General features: G+C 38.2%; 1 protein-coding gene across 4 annotated transcripts in view; it reads left to right on the top strand.

Annotated features, from left to right (window-relative positions):
• Positions 1-18,791, top strand: part of RUNDC3B (RUN domain containing 3B) — a 136,581-nt gene extending 117,790 nt beyond the window's left edge. For all 4 annotated transcript variants that reach the window (XM_070470171.1, XM_070470180.1, XM_070470191.1 and 1 more), the window contains 2 exons: positions 11,308-11,454; positions 18,238-18,791. In XM_070470171.1, the coding sequence (XP_070326272.1) occupies positions 11,308-11,454; positions 18,238-18,472 (382 nt within the window). In that variant the 3' untranslated portion in view covers positions 18,473-18,791. The remainder of the gene's footprint in view (positions 1-11,307; positions 11,455-18,237) is intronic.
• Positions 18,792-19,542: the final 751 nt, after the last annotated feature.

Raw genomic sequence — 19,542 nt, forward strand, 5'->3', positions numbered from 1 at the left:
ACAGACTTTGTCAGCAAAGTGGTGTCTTTGCCTAGCTTTCCTTCCAAGGAGCAATTGTCCTAATTTCATGGCTGCAGTCACCATGTGCAGTGATTTTGGAGTCCAAGAAAATAAAACCTGCCACTGTTTCCATTTTTTGCCCTCCTATTTGCCATGAAGTGATGGGACTGGATGCCATGATCTTAGTTTTTTTTAATGTTGAATTTCAAGCCAGTTTTTTTCATTCTTCTCTTTCACCCTCATAAAGTGACTCTTTAGTTTCTCTTCTCTTCGTGCCATTAGAGTGGTGTTATCTGCATACCTGAGGTTGTGAAAATTTCTTCTGGCCATCTTTTTTTTTTTAATTGTTGAGATGTATTTAAATTTTTTTTATTTATAATTGAAGGATAATTGCTTTACAATATTGCGTTGGCTTCTGCTATATATCATAATCAACCATAAGTATACATATGTCCCATCCGTCTTGAACCTCCCTCCCACTTCCAACCCCATCCCATTGCCAGCAATCTTGATTCCAGTGTGTGATTCATCCAGCCCAGCATTTCGCATGATGTACTCTGCATAGAAGTTAAATAAACAGGGTGACAATACACAGACTTGTCTTACTGCTTTCCTGATTTTGAACCAGTCCATTGTTTCATGTCTGTTTCTAACTATTGCTTCTTGATCTGCATATAGGTTTCTCGAGAGACAGGTAAGGTGGTCTGGCACTCCTCTGTCTCTTTCAGAATGTTCCAGTTTGTTGTGATCCACACAGTCAAAGGCTTTTCTGTAGTCAATGAAGCAGAAGTAGAGGCTTTTCTGGAATTCCCTCGCATTCTCTATGATCCAGTGAATGCTGGCAATTTGATCTCTGGTTCTTCTACCGTTTCTAAACCCAGCTTGTACATCTGGAAGTTCTTGGTTCATGTGCTGCTAAAGCCTAGCTTGAAGGATTTTGAGTATAACCTGAATAGCATGTGAAATGAGTGTAGTTATATGGTAGTTTGAACAATCTTTGGCATTGCCCTTCTTTGGGATTGGAATGATGAATGACATTTTCCAGTCCTGTGGCTACTGAGTTTTCCAAATTTGATGCCATACTGTGTGCAGCACTTTAACACTTAATCTCTTCTGCTTCTATTAGGTCCTTAAAATTTCTGTCATTTAACAAGCCCATCCATGCATGAAATGTTCCCTTGCTATCTCCAATTTTCTTGAAGAGATCTCTAGTCTTTCCCATTTCCTCTCTTTATTTGCATTGTTCATTTAAGAAGGCCTTCTTATCTCTCCTTGCTATTCTCTGAAACTCTGCATCTTTCCCTTTCTCCTATGCCTTTTGCTTCTTTTCTTTCCTCAGGTATTTGTAAAGCCTCCTCAGGGAACCACTTTTCCTTCTAACATTTCTTTTTCTTTGGGATGGTTTTAGTCACTGCCTCCGGTACAGTGTTATGAACCTCTGTCCATAATTTGTCCAGCACTCTGTCTACCAGATCTAATCCCTTGAATCTATTCATGACCTCCACTGTATAATCATAATGGGTTTGATTTAGGTCATACCTGAATGGCCGGGTGGTTTTTCCCCACTTCCTTCGATTTAAGCCTGAATTTTGCTATAAGGAGCTGATGATCTGAGCCACAGTCAGCTCCAGGTCTTGTTTTTTGCTGACTGTATAGAGCTTCTCCATCTTTGGCTGCAAAGAACATAATTAATCTGATTTCTGTATTGACCACCTGTGATGTCCATGGGATGGTAATGGTCATAGTGGAGAGTTCTGACAAAACATGGTCCACTGGAGGAGGGAATGGCAAACCACTCCAGTATTCTTGCCGATAGAACCCCATGAACTGTATCAATAGGCAAAAAAATATGACACAGAAAGAAGAGACTGCCCTAAGTTGAAAGGTGTCCAATATGCTCCTGAGGAAGAAAGAAATAGCTCCAAAAAGAATGAAGAGGCTGAGCCAAAACAGAAACAATGCCCAGTTCTAGATGTGTCTGGTGGTGAGAGTAAAATCCAATGCTGTAAAGAACAATACGGCATAGGAACCTGGAATGTTAGGTCCATGAATCAAGGTAAATTGGATGTGGTCAAGCAGGAGATGGCAAGAGTAAACATCAACTTCTTAGGAATCAGTGAACTAAAATGGATGGGAATGGGCAAATTTAATTCAGATGATCTTTATATCTACTATAACCTTCAGTGGTAAAGAATTTGCCTGCAATGCAGGAGGTGCAGGAGACCCAGGTTTGACCCCTGGGTCAGGGAGATCCCCTGGAGAAGAAAATGGCAACCCACTCCAGTATTTTTGCGAAAAATCCCATGGACAGGGAAACCTGGTGGGCTATAGTCCATGGGGTCACAAAGAGTCAGACACAACTGAAGCAATTCATGCATTATATCTACTACTGTGGGCACGAGTCCCTCAGAAGAAATGGACTAGCCCTCACAGTCAACAAAAGACTCTTAAATGCAGTACTTGGGTACAATCTCAAAAATGACAGGATGATCTTGGTTGGTTTCCAAGGCAAACATTCAGTATCACAGTAGTCCAAGTCTATGCCCCAACCACTGATGCCAAGGAACCTGAAGTTGACCAATTTTATGAAGACCTACAACACCTTCTAGAACTAACACCAAAAAAAAAAAAAAAAAAAAGATGTCCTTTTCATCATAGGAATTGGAACGTAAAAGTAGGAAGTCAAAAGGTACCTGGAGTAACAAGCAAGTTTTGCCTTGGAGTACAAAATGAAGCAGGGCAAAGGCTAACAAAGTTTTGCCAAGAGAACGCACTGGTCATAGCAAACACCCTCTTCCAATAACACTAGGGATGACTTTACAAATTGACATCACCAGATGGTCAATACCAAAATCAGAGTGATGATTTACATTCTTTGCTGCCAAAGATGGAGAAGCTCTATACAGTCAGCAAAAACAAGGCCTGGAGTTGACTGTGGCTCAGATCATCAGCTCCTTATAACAAAATTCAGGCTTAAAATAAAAAAAAGTTGGGAAAACTACTAGTCCATTCAGATATAACCTAAATCAAATCCCTTACTGTAGAAGTGATGAATAGGTTCAAGAGATTAGATGTGTTAGACAATACCTGAATAACTATGGACAGAGGTTCATGATATTGTATGGTAGGCGGTGACCAAAACCATCCCAAAGAAAAAGAAATGCAAGAAGGAAAAGTGGTTGTCTGAGGAGGCTTTCCAAATAGTCGAGGAAAGAAGAGAAGTGAAAAGCAAGGGAGAAAGGGAAAAATAAACCCAACTGAATGCAGAGTTCCAGAGAATAGCAAGGAGAGATAAGAAGGCCTTCTTAAATGAATAATGCAAGGAAATAGAGGAAAGCAATAGAATGGGAAAGACTAGAGATCTTTTCAAGAAAATTGGAGATATCAAACATTTCATGCAAGGATGGGCATGATAAAGGACAAAAACAGTAAAGACTTAACAGAGGCAGAAGAGATTAAGAAGAGGTGGCAAGAATACACAGAAAAACTATGCAAAAAAGGTCTTGATGACCTGGATAACCATGATGGTGTGATGACTCACCTAAAACCACACATCCTGGAATGTGAAGTCAAGTGGAACTTAGGAAGCATTACTACCAATAAAGCTAGTGGAGGTGATGGAATTCCAGGTGAGCTATTTAAAATCCTAAAAGATGCTGTTAAAGTGCTGTACTCAACATAACAGTGAGTTTGGAACACCCAACAATGGCCACGGGACTGGAAAAGGTCAGTTTTCATCCCAGTCCCAAAGAGGGGCAGCGCTAAAGCAGGTTCAGACTACTGGACAATTGCGCTCATTTCACATGCTAGCATGGTAATGTTCTAAATCCTTCAAGGTAGGCTTCAACAATACATGAACTTCCAAATGTGCAAGCTGGATTTAGAAAAGGCAGAGGAACCAGAGATCAAATTGCCAACATTTGTTGGATCATAGAAAAAGCAAGGGAATTCCAGAAAAACATCTGCTTTTGCTTCATTGGCTATGCAAAAGCCTTTGACTGTGTAGTTTGCAACAAACTGTGGAAAATTTTTAAAGAAACAAGAACACCAGACCACCTAACCTGCATCCTGAGAGACCTGTATGCAGGTCAAGAAGCAACCGTTAGAACCTTATATGGAACGACTGACTGGTTCACAATTGGGAAAGGAGTATGGCAAGGCTGTATATTGTCACCCTGTTTATTTAACTTCTTTGCAGAGTACATCATGTGAAATGCTGGGCTGGATGAGGTATAACCTGTAATCAAGATTGCTGGGAGAAATATCAACAACTCCAGATATGCAGATGATGCCACTCTAATGGCCAAAAGCAAAGAGGAACTGAAGAGCCACTTGATGAAGGTAAAGGAGAGTTGAAAAGCTGGCTTAAAACTCAGCATTAAAAAAACCAAGATCATGGCATCTGGTTCCATCACTTCATGGCAAATAGAAGATGAAAACATGGAAGCAGTGACAAGTTTTCTCTTGGGCTCCCAAATCACTTGGGATGGTGACTGCAGCCATGAAATAGAAGGCACTTGCTTCTTGGAAAGAAGACTTTGACAAACCTAAATAGCTTATTAAAAATCAAAAACATCACTTTGCTGACATAGGTCTGTATAGTCAAAGTTCTGGTTTTTCTGGTAGTCATGTGCAGATGTTTGAGTGGAGAAGGCTGAGTGCTGAAGAATTGATGTTTTCAAACTGTGGTGTTGGAGAAGACTCTTAAGAGCCCTTTGCACAGCAAGGAGATCAAACCGGTCGGTCCTAAAGGAAATCAACCCTGAATAATCATTGAAAGGACTGATGCTGAAGCTCCAATACTTTGGCCACCTAATGGAGAGAGCCAACTTATTGGAAAAGACCCTGATGTTGGGAAAGATTGAAGGCAAAGGAGAAGAGGTGAGGATGAGGATGAGATGGTTGGATAACATCACCAATTCAATGGACCTGAACTTGGGTGAGCTCCGGGAGATGGTGAGGGACAGGGAAGCCTTGGCAGTGCTGTAGTCCACTGGGTCACAAAGAGTTGGACATGAATTAGCTACTGAACAACAACAATGTCCATGTGTAGTGTCATCTCTTGTATTGTTGGAAGAGGATGTTTACTATGACCAGTGTGTTCTCATGGAAAAACTCCATTAGCCTTTGCCTTACTTCATTTTTTACTCCAACACCAAACTTACCTGTTATTCCAGCTATCTCTTGACTTCCTACTTTTGCGTTCCAATCCCTGTGATGAAAAGAATGTCTTTTTTTTGGTGTTAGTTCTAGAAGGTGTTGTAGGTCTTCATAGAACTGGTCAATTTCAGATTCTTTGCCATCAGTGGTTAGGACATAGACTTGGATTACATATTCTTTGTATGTATTTTCAGTAATAGCTCTATTCCTGGAACAGACCCATTATCTAAATTCTTTAGGTAGCTAAGAGGAATGTGAAAAGAAAGAACTTTTGAGCCGTCTTTTCCTCCTTGAAAACAATCAGCCTAAATTAATTCTCATGCCAAAGAGGCTCATTTTTAGGGTGGCAAATATTTCTGCCTTACAGAATTAATATCCAGAATATTTCAGGAATTTATACAACTCAATAGCAAAAATAACTTTTTTTTTAAGTAGGCGAAGGACTACTATAGACATTTCTCCAAAAAAGGCATAGGAATGACTCAGCAGGTATGTGTGGAAAGGTGTTCAACTTCACTAATCGTCCGGGAAAAAATTAAGAGTAGAACTACTGTATGGTCCAGCAGTTCCACTTCTGAGTATTTACCCGGACGGAGTGAAATTAGGATTGTTATCAAACCCAAGTTCATGAGCCCCCATGCACAGTGAGACCAAACAAATGAACAATCAGACTTTGGAGCAAAGAAAGGTTTGTTGATCAAAAGGGTGCTGACCAAGAAGATGGAAGACAAAGGTTTGTCTCGGATCCATCTTGCTGGCTGGCCAGGACATAGGATTCTTAAAAGCGACAGTTGGCGTGAGGGTTGCAGGGGCCATGCCCTTCTTCTCATTGGTTAGCGGGAAGGTAACAGGGTGGTATTTCAGGAATCTTAATCATCAGCCTTTCAGCCAGTCTGAGGTCCAGTGCTTGTGCCTGACGTGTCATCCCCATCCCCAGCCTGGCTGGGGGGTCTTAGTTCCTACAGAACGACTCAAACATATGTGTCAGGTTGTTAGGTATATCCCTTGAGGAGGCATAAAGACTCTTTTATCACTGACCTTTTTTTTTTTTAGTGTTTTATTTTTAATTAGAAGATAATTACTTTACAATATTGTGTTGGTTTGTGCCATACATCAACAGTCTTAAACCTCCCCCCCACCTCCCACCCCATCTCATCCCTCTAGGTTGTCAAGGAGCACCAGATTTGGGCTCCCTGCATCATACAGCATATCCCCACTGGCTATCTATTTTACATATGGTAATGTATGTGTTTCCATGTTTCTCTCAATTGATCCACTGTCTCCTTCCCCCATTGTGTCCACAAGTCTTTTCTCTGTGGCTGTGTCTCCACTGCTGCCCTGAAAATAGGTTTATCAGTACCACCCTTCTAGATTCCCTATATATATGTGAATATAAGGTGTTTGTTTTTTTCTTCCTGACTTGACTTCTCTGTTTGATAGGCTTGCAGTTCATCCACCTCGTTAGAACTGACTCAAATGCATTTGTTTTTAATGGCTTAGTATTCCATTGTATATATGTTTCTTTATCCATTCATCTGTTGATGGGTATCTAGGTTTCTTCCATGTCCTAGCTTTTGTAAATAGTGCTGCAGTGAACACTGGGGTATGTGTTTTTTTCAATTACTATTTTCTCGGAGTATATGCCCAATAGTAGGATTGCTGGGTCATATGGTAGTTTTATTCCTAGTTTTTTAAGGAATCTCCATACTGTTATACTGGAGAAGGAAATGGCAACCCACTCCAGTATTCTTGCCTGGAGAATCCCATGGACAGAGGAACCCGGCAGGCTATAGTCCAGAGGGGTCACAAGGAGTCGGACACAACTGAGTTACTGAAAAACAATATACTGTTCTCCATAATGGCTGTATGAATTTACATTCCCACCAACAGTGCAAGAAAGTTTCCTTTTCTCTACACCCTCTCCGGCATTTATTATTTGTAGATTTTTTGATGATGGCCATTCTGACTGGTATGATGTAATACCTCATTGTAGTTTTGATTTTCATTTCTCTGATAATGAGCAATTTTGAGCATTTTTCTGTGTGACTATTGGCCATCTGTATGTCTTCTTTGGAGAAATGTCTGTTTAGGTCTTCTGCCCACTTTTTGATTGGGTTGTTTGTTTTTCTGATATTGAGCTGCATGAGCTACGTGTATATTTTGGAGATTAATCTTTTGTCAGTTGTTTTATTTGATGTTATTTTCTCCCATTCTGAGAGTAGTCTTCACCTTGTTTATAGTTTCCTTTGCTGTGCAAAACCTTTTAAAGTTTAATTAGGTCACACTTGTTTATTTTTATTTCCATTACTCTAGAAGGTGACTCATAGAGGATCTTGCTGTGATTTTTGTCAAAAAGCATTCTGCCTGTGTTTTCCTCTAAGAATTTTATAGTTTCTGGTCTTAACATTTGGTCTTTAATCCATTTTGAGTTTATATTTGTGTGTGGTATTAGGCAGTGTTCTAATTTCATCCTTTTACACGTAGCTGTCAATTTTCCCAGCACCACTTATTGAAGAGACTGCCTTTTCTTGTTGTATGTTCTTGCCTCCTTTGTCAAAGACAAGGTGCCCGTGGGTGTGTGATTTTATCTCTGGGCTTTCTGTCTGGTTCCGTTGGTCTGTATTTCTGCTTTTGTGCCAGTTCTGTATTGTCTGGTGAGTGTAGCTTAGTCGTGTAGTCTGAAGTCGGGAGGTTGATTCCTCCACCTCCATTCTTTTTCCTCAACATTGCTTCGCCTTTTTGGGGTCTTTTGTGCTTCCATACAAATTGTGAAATTTTTTTGTTTTAGTTTTGTGAAAAATGCCCTTGGTAATTTGATAGAGCTTGCAGTGAATCTGTAGAGTGCTTCGGGTAGGATTGTTATTTTCACAATGTCCATTTCTTCCAATCCAGGAACATGATGTATCTCCTCAATTGTTTATATCATCTTTGATTTCTTTTGTCAGTCTGCTATAATTTTCTGTTTGTGTTTCTGTTTTATAATTTTGTGTTTATGTATTGTTTCTTGACTGCTTTTCCTTTGTTTCTGCATTCCCTCATTTCCCTAAATTCAAAACTGCTTGAATCTCTTTGGAACTCAGGGAAGCCCTAGGAGATTAAAGCCTTTCTCTTGAAGTGATAGCTGCACTCTCATGTTAATTTCAGCATTATTAACAGTAACCAAGAGGTAGAGGTAATTTGAATGTCCATGTGTCCATGGATGAATGGATAAAGAATATGTGATATATAAAGACTCTGTGTCTATATATAAACATATACAATGGATGATAATGCAGCCTTAAAAATGAAGGAAATCCTACCATTCATGACAACATGGATGACATTATGCTAAGTGAAATAAACTAGATGCAGAAAGACAAAAACCGTATGATCCCATTTATATGTGGACTCTAAAGAAGTCAAATTCACAGAAATGAAATAAAATGTTATCAGAGCTTGGAGAGTGGGGTATTTAGGGAGATAAAGTTCAGGAGTACAACGTTTCTGTTATGCAAGATGAATAAATTCTGGAGATCTAATGCATGACAAAGTGACTGTAGTTAACATTATTGTATACTTGAAATTTTCTAAGAGGGTAAATCTTAAGTGTTCTCATCACACAAAAAAGTTAACTATGTTAGGTGTTGGATGTGTTAATTAGCTTGAGTGTGATTATTATTTCACATTGTATATCAAATCATCAAGTTGTTTACTTTAAATGTATACAATTTTAAATTATCAATTATACTTCAGTAAAGCTGAGGAGGATAAGGTTGAATTGTGTGGGTGTGGCCAAATTCCTAAATAATTCCTACTGAGAATCTAAAGAGAAATTAGTTATCCACCAATTCAGAGGTAGATACTACAGGAAAGTTGTTAAAAATGAGCTGGAATACATTTATTATTTCTACTTTCTTAGTAAATTAAACAATTTTCTCTTAGTGCATCTTTCTGTAGAATTATTAACCTTAAATGTTAGCAGCAGGCTGAGCTCCTTCAGACGGTTGGGAAATAGGATTGTCTCTTTTTTGGTACATCTTGGTCAGGACCTCACTGCTAGAACAAATAAACTGCTTGTCTGTTTATCACCCTAAATGAACTCTGGTCAAGATTCAGAATTCAGGGGTGGGGTTCTCAACCTAACCAGCTCACTTGCCTGCCCCCTAGTGTACGGGGGTGGTAAGAGCAAGGGTCCGCTTACCAGGATCCTCCACGAAGCTTTGCGTTCCACAGCCGCAGGGCAAGTGCTAGGATTTCCTCTGTCCACATTCCTCACAGATGGTGGGAACCAGGTGTGGCATGGATGAAAAACTAGACCTGTTCAATACGCTGAAATCTCTTATATCCTGTTCCAGAGGACCAGGCAGGTTCCCACAGAAAAAATTAATACCTAATTCATCAATGGGCAAAAATTATCCATGGGCAAATAGTGTGTAAAAAATTCTGTGAACTTTCAGTCCCTTTTTCCATTCTACATGGTCTAAAAGTTTTCACTTTCCACAACATATTCTGAAGTGGAGGTGGTGCACTTACTTTTCATTAACTGAGTTTTACAGTGTCCTTTCCTCAGATGCCTATGTGCCTTTCTTGCATTCTGCTGTGAATATTTCCTGTAGGCCAGTTATGACTTTGAGATTCTGTTCTCCAGTGACATCCACTGGAAACCCTAAAGAGGAGTATGTGAAAGAGAAAAATGTAGTAAAAGAGCCCAAAATAAGATAGTTTATTTTAATAGATTCTCTGGCCAGTAACCACCATTTCTGCTTTACACAATTTTTCTGTCAATCTTAGAAGTTTTCTAATCCCTCTTTACTGTTTTTGTAAAAACTAATGTTAAAGTACCCTAGAAGTCTTTTTTAAGTGTTTTCATTCCTTCTCTACTGAAATGAAATTGTTGAACCTTGCTTAAGGTAGTATCTTAATGGGAGACATTCTCACTGACCTCTGCCTATTTCATTTCTAGTATTCCAATTTTAGGAGAAAATCTATTGTTTACATCAGATAATGTTTCTTTATGGACATAGTGGAACAAATATTTTATTTTATTTTTTGGAACAAATATTTTAAATGCACACAGATAAAATCAGATCTCTATAAAATCAGAATATTTGTTTGTAGCTTGTAGAGACATTTAAAAGTGGTATTACTCCATTAGAATCATGGTTAATAGCCAATGGTATTGTGCAGGCTGACCTTCTCTAATGCAGGATTGTCTTGCTAGCTAGTACACTGCTGGCTGTCTGCCACCCACAACAGGACTGTGGTCTCTGAAAGTTAGTGGCAAGCACATTTTACTTCCTACTTCTGAGCTGATTGCTCAGAACCTTGGGACATTAAAGCCCTGGACTGCTGCTTGAGAATGCAGATTGCCTAGGTGATATTTTAAGGTATTTTAGAGGTAGAATTAGAGCTTTGCAAAAAGAATTATGCTTTTAATTGAGCTAACAGTTCAAATGTTGAATTAGTTTTGTGAAGTTGAAATTTTGGCAGAAAGCTAGTTCTTTTCCAAGTTGTATTAATGAGTAACAGCTCTACAGAAGATGAAAACAAAACCATGAGTTGTTACAGTGGCTTCATTCTGTAGAAAATTTCTGGTAGAGTATATGGTTCAATGTAGTTGTCACTGAGGAAATTATTTTCATGAAGGTTTATTGGTAGTCACTTCTATCAGAAACAATTACAGGAACCTCATAGTTTTTATTTTCTATTTTTCTATATTTTATTTCTATTTAATTCTTTTGTTTACTATTACTTCAACATTGTGAATTTTGAAGCTAAATAATCATACAGATGGAATCTCCACTCTCTTTTATGTTTTTATTGGCATCTAATTACCTGGAACTCTTAAGATATCACCATTATTTTTTAGTTACGATGTCCAGTGCAGCTTGAGTCCTTTAGTCCTTTAGTAATATCTCTGGGGAAAAGATAGGAAGCCTGAATTTCACAGGTAGCGATTTGTTACAGCAGGTAGAGAAAGAATGAAAAGCACATAGTTCAGGAGACAGAACAGTCATAGCCCCAGCCAGCCTTCCTGCAGTTCTGTCCCCAGTCTGTTAACATGCCATTTTTAAAAGGTGAATTTGGGGGCCTAAATTGATACCATTAGGTTCCTCTGCCATTGCAGAACAGTGAAGATAAAAGCACTCACCATCTTAATATCCACAGGACTGTGCTAAAGAATAATGATTTAAGATCGAGACAAGAGTTAACTGCCCACCTCACCAACCAGTGGCCTTCCCCAGGAGCTCTGGATGTCAATGCCGTTGCCTTGGACACGTTGCTTTACCGAAAACACAATAAACAGTGGTATGAGTAAGTGTGACACTTTTTTTTTTTTCCAACTAATTACAAACTTAGTTGTACGGCAACATATGACTGTCCACTTTGGTTTCTAATACTTTTCTGAATTCATTATTAGCTCAGAGCAAAAGTAGGATTTAAGACTGTTTTGGCTTGGTAAGGTTATATTAAGGCAGTGAATGTGGAAATGTTACAAAGCCACAGCACCCTGGAGAAGTAGACGTTGAGAAACGCTTATGTAGTATTACAGTAGCCACTCACTCCTCTACTGAATCTTCAGGCAGTCCTTCAGTTATGTCAGTGAGCTTGTATTTAATGAGCCATCTGTATTTGAATTCTAGCTGTGGTGTTTGTTTTTACATTAGAACCAATTTTCATGCTTGTTCTAAAACACAAAATTCCATGTCATAAAAGGATAGAAAGAAATTAACTTGTTCTTGGTGGGTCTGAAAGAGTTTTGTTCATTTTTCAATAAATCTAATTTTGGGGGGATATTGAAGATAAAATCACTCCACCCATGGCCACAAGATCCTTTTCCTATTTCTTTGTCCCAGCATTCAGGACTGTTTTACTTAGCTACTGTTTCCCCCTGTTGAGAGCCACAAAATCTCAGGCTCTCTTTCTTTAGGTAATCTTCATTTCAGAACTTGTAAATCGTGTTACCTTCTTTTGGCTTTTAGTTACTTTCCCATCTTGATAATTGTTTTCAATGTCTTTATTTTCATATCTTCAGCTGATTTTTCTGATGGTTTTCCCTGCTCTCCCTCCATCTCCTTTGGTTCTCCCTTCCCTTCCCTTTGTCCCTCCTTCCTCTGCTTCCGTCTCTTCTCTTTCTTTTCTTTTCCTTCCCCCCCCCCCTTCTCTCTTTTTGTTTTTTTCTCTGCTTTTCTTTTATAGCCCTTTTTAAAATTTCACTGGTAGTGCATGCATACTCAGTCACGCCCAACTCTTTGCAACCCCATGGACTATAGCCTTCCAGGCTCCTCTGTCCATGGGATTTAACCCCAGGCAAGAATACTGGAGTGGGTTGCCATTTCCTCTTCTAGAGGATCTTCACAACCCAGGGATCGAACCCACGTATCCTGCATCTCCTGCATTGGCAGGCAGGTTCTTTATCACTGAGCCACCGGGGAAGCCCTTCATTGGTAGAGCAATATACTTCTTTTTGTGCTTCTTAGGCCACCTTTCACTAGGTAATTAGTGGTCTGACACTACATTTCCTTGTAGAAACTACAAGGAATGTCTTAGCACAGGCCTAATTTCTGCCCACTTTCCTCTGTGATTTTTCTCATTTCAGAGATAGAACTCAAAATACATTTTTACCTTTTTTTGTTTAAAAAAAGATTGCTGGAGGCTTTTATGTTTACTTGCCTATTAGTTTCATTGATTGTTAGAGATAAGTAGGGAAATATCAGCCAGTTATTTACAAAATGAATCAGTAAAACTCTCTTCATCATCTTCTGCACCACACTGAGTATGATTCAAGGTGTTGCCTGGGTCTTTCATGGATTGGAACCTAGTTCCCCTTATATCCTATGAAAGATTTAAATAACTGGAATATATCTTATTATTCTAGTATATAATTTTATCTTTCTGTGACACATTTAATGTATGCAAAAATATTTATTTGTATTTCTAATTTATAATTGAAATCCTGAATTTATAGCAATACTTGGTATACTTATCTATCACATAAGATGCTCCTGCTTTTATAACTGCAAAAATATTAATATATCCTGACAAATTAAAAGACTAGTAACTGTGCTTTTTATTACAACATCTATGTTGTCACTTTAGATAGTGGGTGGTAAAAAGTTTTAGCAGAAAGACATGTACATACCACTGCCTGCCCATAGAGCTGTCCCCTGGGGCACCAGTGAGGACCTCCAAGTGGAAGATTGTTTCTGGGTTACCTCTGCATGCAGTAATAGTGGCTGTCTCCTACAAAATATTGTAGCAGCAACAAGAGTAACTGCAGTCTCAGAAAAGAATCCAGCGAAACTGCCTGTTTAGAATGGATCCAGATTTTGTTCCTCTTGACTTGGTTTCTCCATTAGGTTAAGAAAGGATACCCGTTCCTTCTTAGCATCATCAGTTTTTAATCTAGCCAGACCTCTGATGTTGGCACTGCTTTTCTGTGACCCTGTTGCCAAACTGATATCCCTGAACAAAAGTACGCACTTGGGGCAGTGCTGACATCCCCGTACCTAAAGTCAGGATTTGAGAGTGTTTCTGTTGCTTCCTTGCCGTTTAACACTAAGCGTGACTCCTTGCTTTTGTTTATGCACATGTACTGGCGTGGGGGTAATGCTTATTTAAACGGAATTGTAAGATTCATCTGAGGCAGTAAATTGCTTGGCACCTAATCCCTTTCTGATGAAACTTTATTTATTTATAGTCTTTTAATATTTTCTGTTTGGACTCTTATATAGCCTTATGTCTTTCATGTTTAGACTCACCTGATATCCTGCTATTTAGACTCCACTCACCTGATATCCTCCTATTTCTTAGAGAGCTCTTAAAGCCCTATCTAAATTTAAAATGACCAACAAATTCCCAGTTGTTCGAAATAAATAATAGCAACTTTTTCATGTTAGAAATGGACATTTTCATGTAGAAATGGATTTTCAGAACAGAGTAGTGCTGTATATAAATCATGTTTGAAACACATCATAGCTTTTCATCAAGATACAGTTTTTGCTTTCCTCAGATTTATGATACAGGCCAAAGTCATTGAACTGACCTGATCACCAATTCCTCTTCATTTTATCAGTGTCTTAAATAAGTCCAACAAACATTTGTGAGAAACTGCAGATCATGAAGGAGGTAGCCAGAGACTCCTTAACAGGGAACATTAGCTCTCTTAATAATATGGAGAAAGAAACTGACCCTGTAATGGGTCATTGAAATTTCATGCTAAGGATATGGAAGGTCTGTAAGTTAACTTCTCCAGGGCTCTGTAAATGTATTTGCCCACTTGGGTTTTAGAAAAAAGAGAGTGTGCTATTTGATGTAATGAATTTTGTGGTAAAATGACCTGTTGGGTAACTTGGCTGTGATCACCTTGTCATGGAAGGACCCCTTTCACAAGAGATCTTAAATTTATTTCTATTTACTACACTGTTTATAAAGCTTTATTATTATTTTTTTCCATTTATTTTTATTAGTTGGAGGCTAATTACTTTACATCATTACAGTAGTTTTTGTCATACATTGAAATGAATTAGCCATGGATTTACATGTATTCCCCATCCTGGTCCCCCCTCCCACCTCCCTCTCCACCCGATCCCTCTGGGTCTTCCCAGTGAACCAGGCCCGAGCACTTGTCTCATGCACCCAAACATATCATTTCAAATTTATTTCTAGATTATTTAGACTGACAAGATTAGTTATATAGGATTTTATTATATCTCTTCCTTTACTTCAAACATTGGCATATCATGTTAAAAAATTTTAAGGCATTTAAGGCATTACTGTAAAAGCTCGACAATAAATAAATATGTAAGGCACACTCCCTAACACACACACCGAGCAATTGATTCTTTTTTCTTTCCACTAAGTTCTGTTTTAATATATGTCTTTATATGCAAAGTCTAGGTCATATGAGCTTGTTAAATATCTGTTATATAATCTTGTTAGATTATCTGTTATGTAACTTTGTTAGATTATTCCTATTCCAGATCAGATCCATTGTCACCATATATGTATCTTCTACTTACACTTTTTTTTAGGCTTCTAAATTTATCATTGTCTCCCAATTTTGCTTCCATTCACAAAATTATTAAGAATTATGAGGGTTTTTTATGCCCTTCATGATCTACTATTTAGGCCTATTTTTCTTAATGATTTCCAGTGCATTTGTTTTTTTTTTTCCCAATACTACCTTTTCTTTAAACTTTTTTTTTTCATTTATTTTTATTAGTGGGAGGCTAATTACTTTACATCATTGCAGTGGTTTTTGTCATACATTGAAATGAATTAGCCATGGATTTACATGTATTCCCCATCCCGGTCCCCCCTCCCACCTCCCTCTCCACCCGATCCCTCTGGGTCTTCCCAGTGCACCAGGCCCGAGCACTTGTCTCATGCACCCAACCTGGACTGGTGATCTGTTTCACCCTAGATAATATACATGTTTCCATGATTTCCAGTGCATTTGATATAATCACTTCATGTGTATTCCAGGTTCTCCTTCTCATGTGTGTCTATTAAAGCACTGAGGTTGTAGAAATCTTTTACAAATTATGTTTTGTATTGACCTGACTCACATTTTGTCTTCTTTTAAGCTCCCTTGCATCCTTCCATTTTTAGTAAATTAAGTGTTTATAGATGTTCTGCTGTAGCAAATGCTTACTTTGTTCCTTAACCATACTTCCGTGGAAATCAAACCAAGAATAAAAAGAACAACTTCCATGCACAGTAATGTGCCTCTGTGTATAGATTGAGTACATGTATTTGTTTCTATTTTCTACATATGGATAGTTTATTCTTCTGTTTATCACACTCTGTTGTCCAGTGACTACCAGATAATATAAATTATTACTGACCTCAAGATGTCTAACGGGAAAATAAGTAATGTAAATTAGCCACATCATTGTGTATGCATTGATATGAAGTATAAGACTGTAGAAAAATTTACTTATAATTGCATTGACGTTATCACTCAGTTTCCTTTAATTTGCCTTTATTTTGGTACCCAGTTCTATATATAGAAGTTTGAATTTGAGTGGTTTTTAAATGTTCCTATAGTAAGAAATTGGATGCTGTGAATTTTATTATGTCTCAAGTGCTCACAACAGTTCCTACAATTTTAAATTATATTTAACAATGTAATGGCATAGAGTAAACTGCGAACTTTTATATAGTCAATGCATGACTCTTACTATCTGGGTTCTTATTTTGATTAAGCTCTTGCTGTTTAAAAAATTTAACTCTGAGAAATAGAAACAGACTGTTACCTGGCTTGGTGTATCTGGTGGTGGTGGTTTAGTTGCTAAGTTGTGTCCGACTCTTGCGACCCCATGGACTGTACCCCGCCAGGCTCCTCTGTCCATGGGATTCTCCAGGCAAGAATACTGGACTGGGTTACTATTTCCATCTCCAGAGGATCTTCCCAACCCAGAGATTGAACCTGGGTCTTCTGCCTTGCAGGCAGATTCTTTATCAACTTAACTATGAAATAAAGAAAGAAAGTGAAGTTGCTCAGTCATGTCCAACTCGTAGCGACCCCATGGACTGCAGCCTACCAGGCTCCTCCATCCATGGGATTTTCCAGGCAAGAGTACTGGGGTGGGGTGCCACTGCCTTCTCCATAGAGTCAGGCTACCAGGTGCAAATCTCATCTCCTGTGTCCCAGTCCTCTTCTGTAAACTGGGGATGATAATAATTCCAACCTCTTCTGGTAGCCATGAGCATTAAGGAAGTTAATATATATGCACATGTAGAACAGCGCCTAGCATTTGATAAGTGCTATATAAATATTGGGTATCATTTTTTGTTATGTGTTATATATGTGTGTTATCTGTTACAATTATCAGAAGTTTCCTACAGAGACTATCTTGCTATTTAAAATTATGAGTAAGAACTTTTAGACTCTCAACATTTGAAAAGTCATCACTGTTGTAAAGTGAGAAAGTGCTCACGTTGTAAAGCTAGGAAGCTATTCCATCACCTCATCCTTCATCTCATTTCTTAAAGGAAAAGACAAATAGGTGCCAGCTGTATCCCCCTCATACTTAATACACACACAGCAGATAAATCTGTGAGCCTCCTCTTGTGTGTATGAATAGAGAAGAGCTATGTCATAGATCACTTAGATTATATATATTTTCTACAATATTATTATAGCATTTCTAGGAAATTAGATAGGGTTTGACTACCTTTGGAAATAAATGTTGAACCCGAAAGATGTGTTCCTCTTCCTGGATCATTTATATTTAGAAATAATACTGAATTTTGTCACATACCTGAAATGTCAGTAATACCACAGCTGCATATATCTCTTGAGTTGGTTTTATGTTGACAAAACAAATATGAGGAAGATTTGAACATTTACACATAAACATTCATTAACTTTCCATTCATAACTGAATTTTCATGTTATAATTTATTTTTAATGAATTTATTTAATAGAAGATGAGCTCATTCATCTTGATTTTTGGCAGAAACCAATACAATACTGTAAGGCAATTATCCTTCAATTAAAAATAAATAAATTTTTTAAAGAAATAAAATGGGCTCACAGTTGTCAATAGATGATGGAAGGAGGTTAATCATCTTGAAGGTGTATTAACACAAACAGGTATTTTACTACCCAACATTTTTTAATTTCTCAGTTACAGGAATTGTTAACAATAATTTGTTATTTTTATGTAAAAATCATCTGTAATAGTAGCAAGGTATTGTGCTTAGGAGACACAATCCTCATAACAAAAATTATGTCAGTTTCATTTGTGTATTGAGAGACTTGAGGTTTTCTGCACCTTTGACAATTGACAATGACCAGAAGTGCCTATTTCTTTACTAACCTGATCATCAAAAATAGATGTAAGGAATTGAATTTGTTTGACAGGTTGTTTCTCTTTTCTTCTTTTAGTGGATTTAACAACCTCCAAAGAGGGCAGAGGGAAAGATATAACAGTTTCTATTGCCACCATGATACAGATGAAGTTTAGGGGGCAAATGGGGAGAAATGAACCCGAAATTCAATAAATTGGAGAAAACCATTAAAGAATATCTCTAGAAATTTTTTATTGTGGGAAGAAGTTAAAGTAGTATTTCACCTTTGTCTTACAGAAAAAGTTATCAGAGCCTTGACCAGTTATCAGCTGAGGTTAGCCTTTCTCAGACTTCACTGGATCCAGGTCAGTCACAAGAAGGAGATGGAAAACAAGACACATTAAATTTAATCAGTGAAGGTAAGAAAAAAAATCTATTTGAAAATTATGTTTTTCTGCACTGTACATATTTTTGTTGCAGAAGATTGCTAAAGAATAATAGTGACATTTCTGTGAAGCATGCTAGAAATTAAGCTGCCACTGGGAAGTGGCAACCCACTCCACTGTTCTTGCCTGGAGAATCCCATGGACCGAGGAGCCTGCTGGGCTACAGCCCACGGGGTTGCAGAGTCGGACACGACTGAGCAAACGTCACTTTATGATTAAAAAACGTCGACTCTTGTTTTTATCTCATGTGTTTGTAGCTAAAGTTCTCAAAAGATATTCTGTAACTGTTAACCTTTATTTCTTCACTTCCCTGTGTTCTTTTTTATCCACTCCAATTTGGCTTTTTTTTTCCCCAATTTGGCTTTTGTGTCTCTGCTACTTAGTAAAATGCATTTTATAAGGTGATCAGCTGCTGCCGTATCTTTGACATCAGTCCCGTCTTTACCCTGTTAAACTTCTCAGCAGTTTCTGATCCAGCTGGTGATTACTCATTCTCGAGTTCCTTTTGGTATTTCATTTTCTGAATATTCTGAAAAACTTGGGGAATAAACATAGAAGAGTCATCTTCTTTCCTGTTACTGCTTTCAGCTGTGTTCTAACCACTCCTCTTTCCATTGAGTTGCATTTTCATGAACAACACGTTGGTTCAGTTTCATAACTTTTGAGGCCACTTTCAATCATATCACATTTCAGTTTCCGAGACACCATCTATTTGCTTTTAAACTTCAGTAGAATAGCTGGTTCAAAATTCTTTCCTTTCCCACTCCCACCCCCCAACTATAGGCTAGGTGTGTGACTCTAACACTTTGGATTAGATAGCTGGTGCTGGAATGATCTGATGCTCACATATTTTTCCTCTGCTCTTCTCAGTTGGTGATGTGTGTGAGGTCTAGGGAAAAGACAGTTCCTTACTTCAAAGGAACTGTTTTCTTCTGTGCCTCCTTTCTTCTCTGTTGTCTTTGTGGCAGTAAATGACACCACCTCAAGCGTTATCCTACACACTGCTCTTTGCCCTCTAACTGCGATGCATGCTGCATGTATTGATGCATCCTCTCCATTACTGCTACCGTGGTCTAGGCCACCTGAATCAAGCCTCTTGGATGGACTGCTTTCCTCTCATTCCTGCCTCCTCTCAGTCCATTCTCCATTTAGCAAT

The sequence above is a fragment of the Odocoileus virginianus genome, chromosome 1 (assembly GCF_023699985.2).
Source record: "Odocoileus virginianus isolate 20LAN1187 ecotype Illinois chromosome 1, Ovbor_1.2, whole genome shotgun sequence".
Taxonomy (NCBI): Eukaryota; Metazoa; Chordata; class Mammalia; order Artiodactyla; family Cervidae; genus Odocoileus; species Odocoileus virginianus.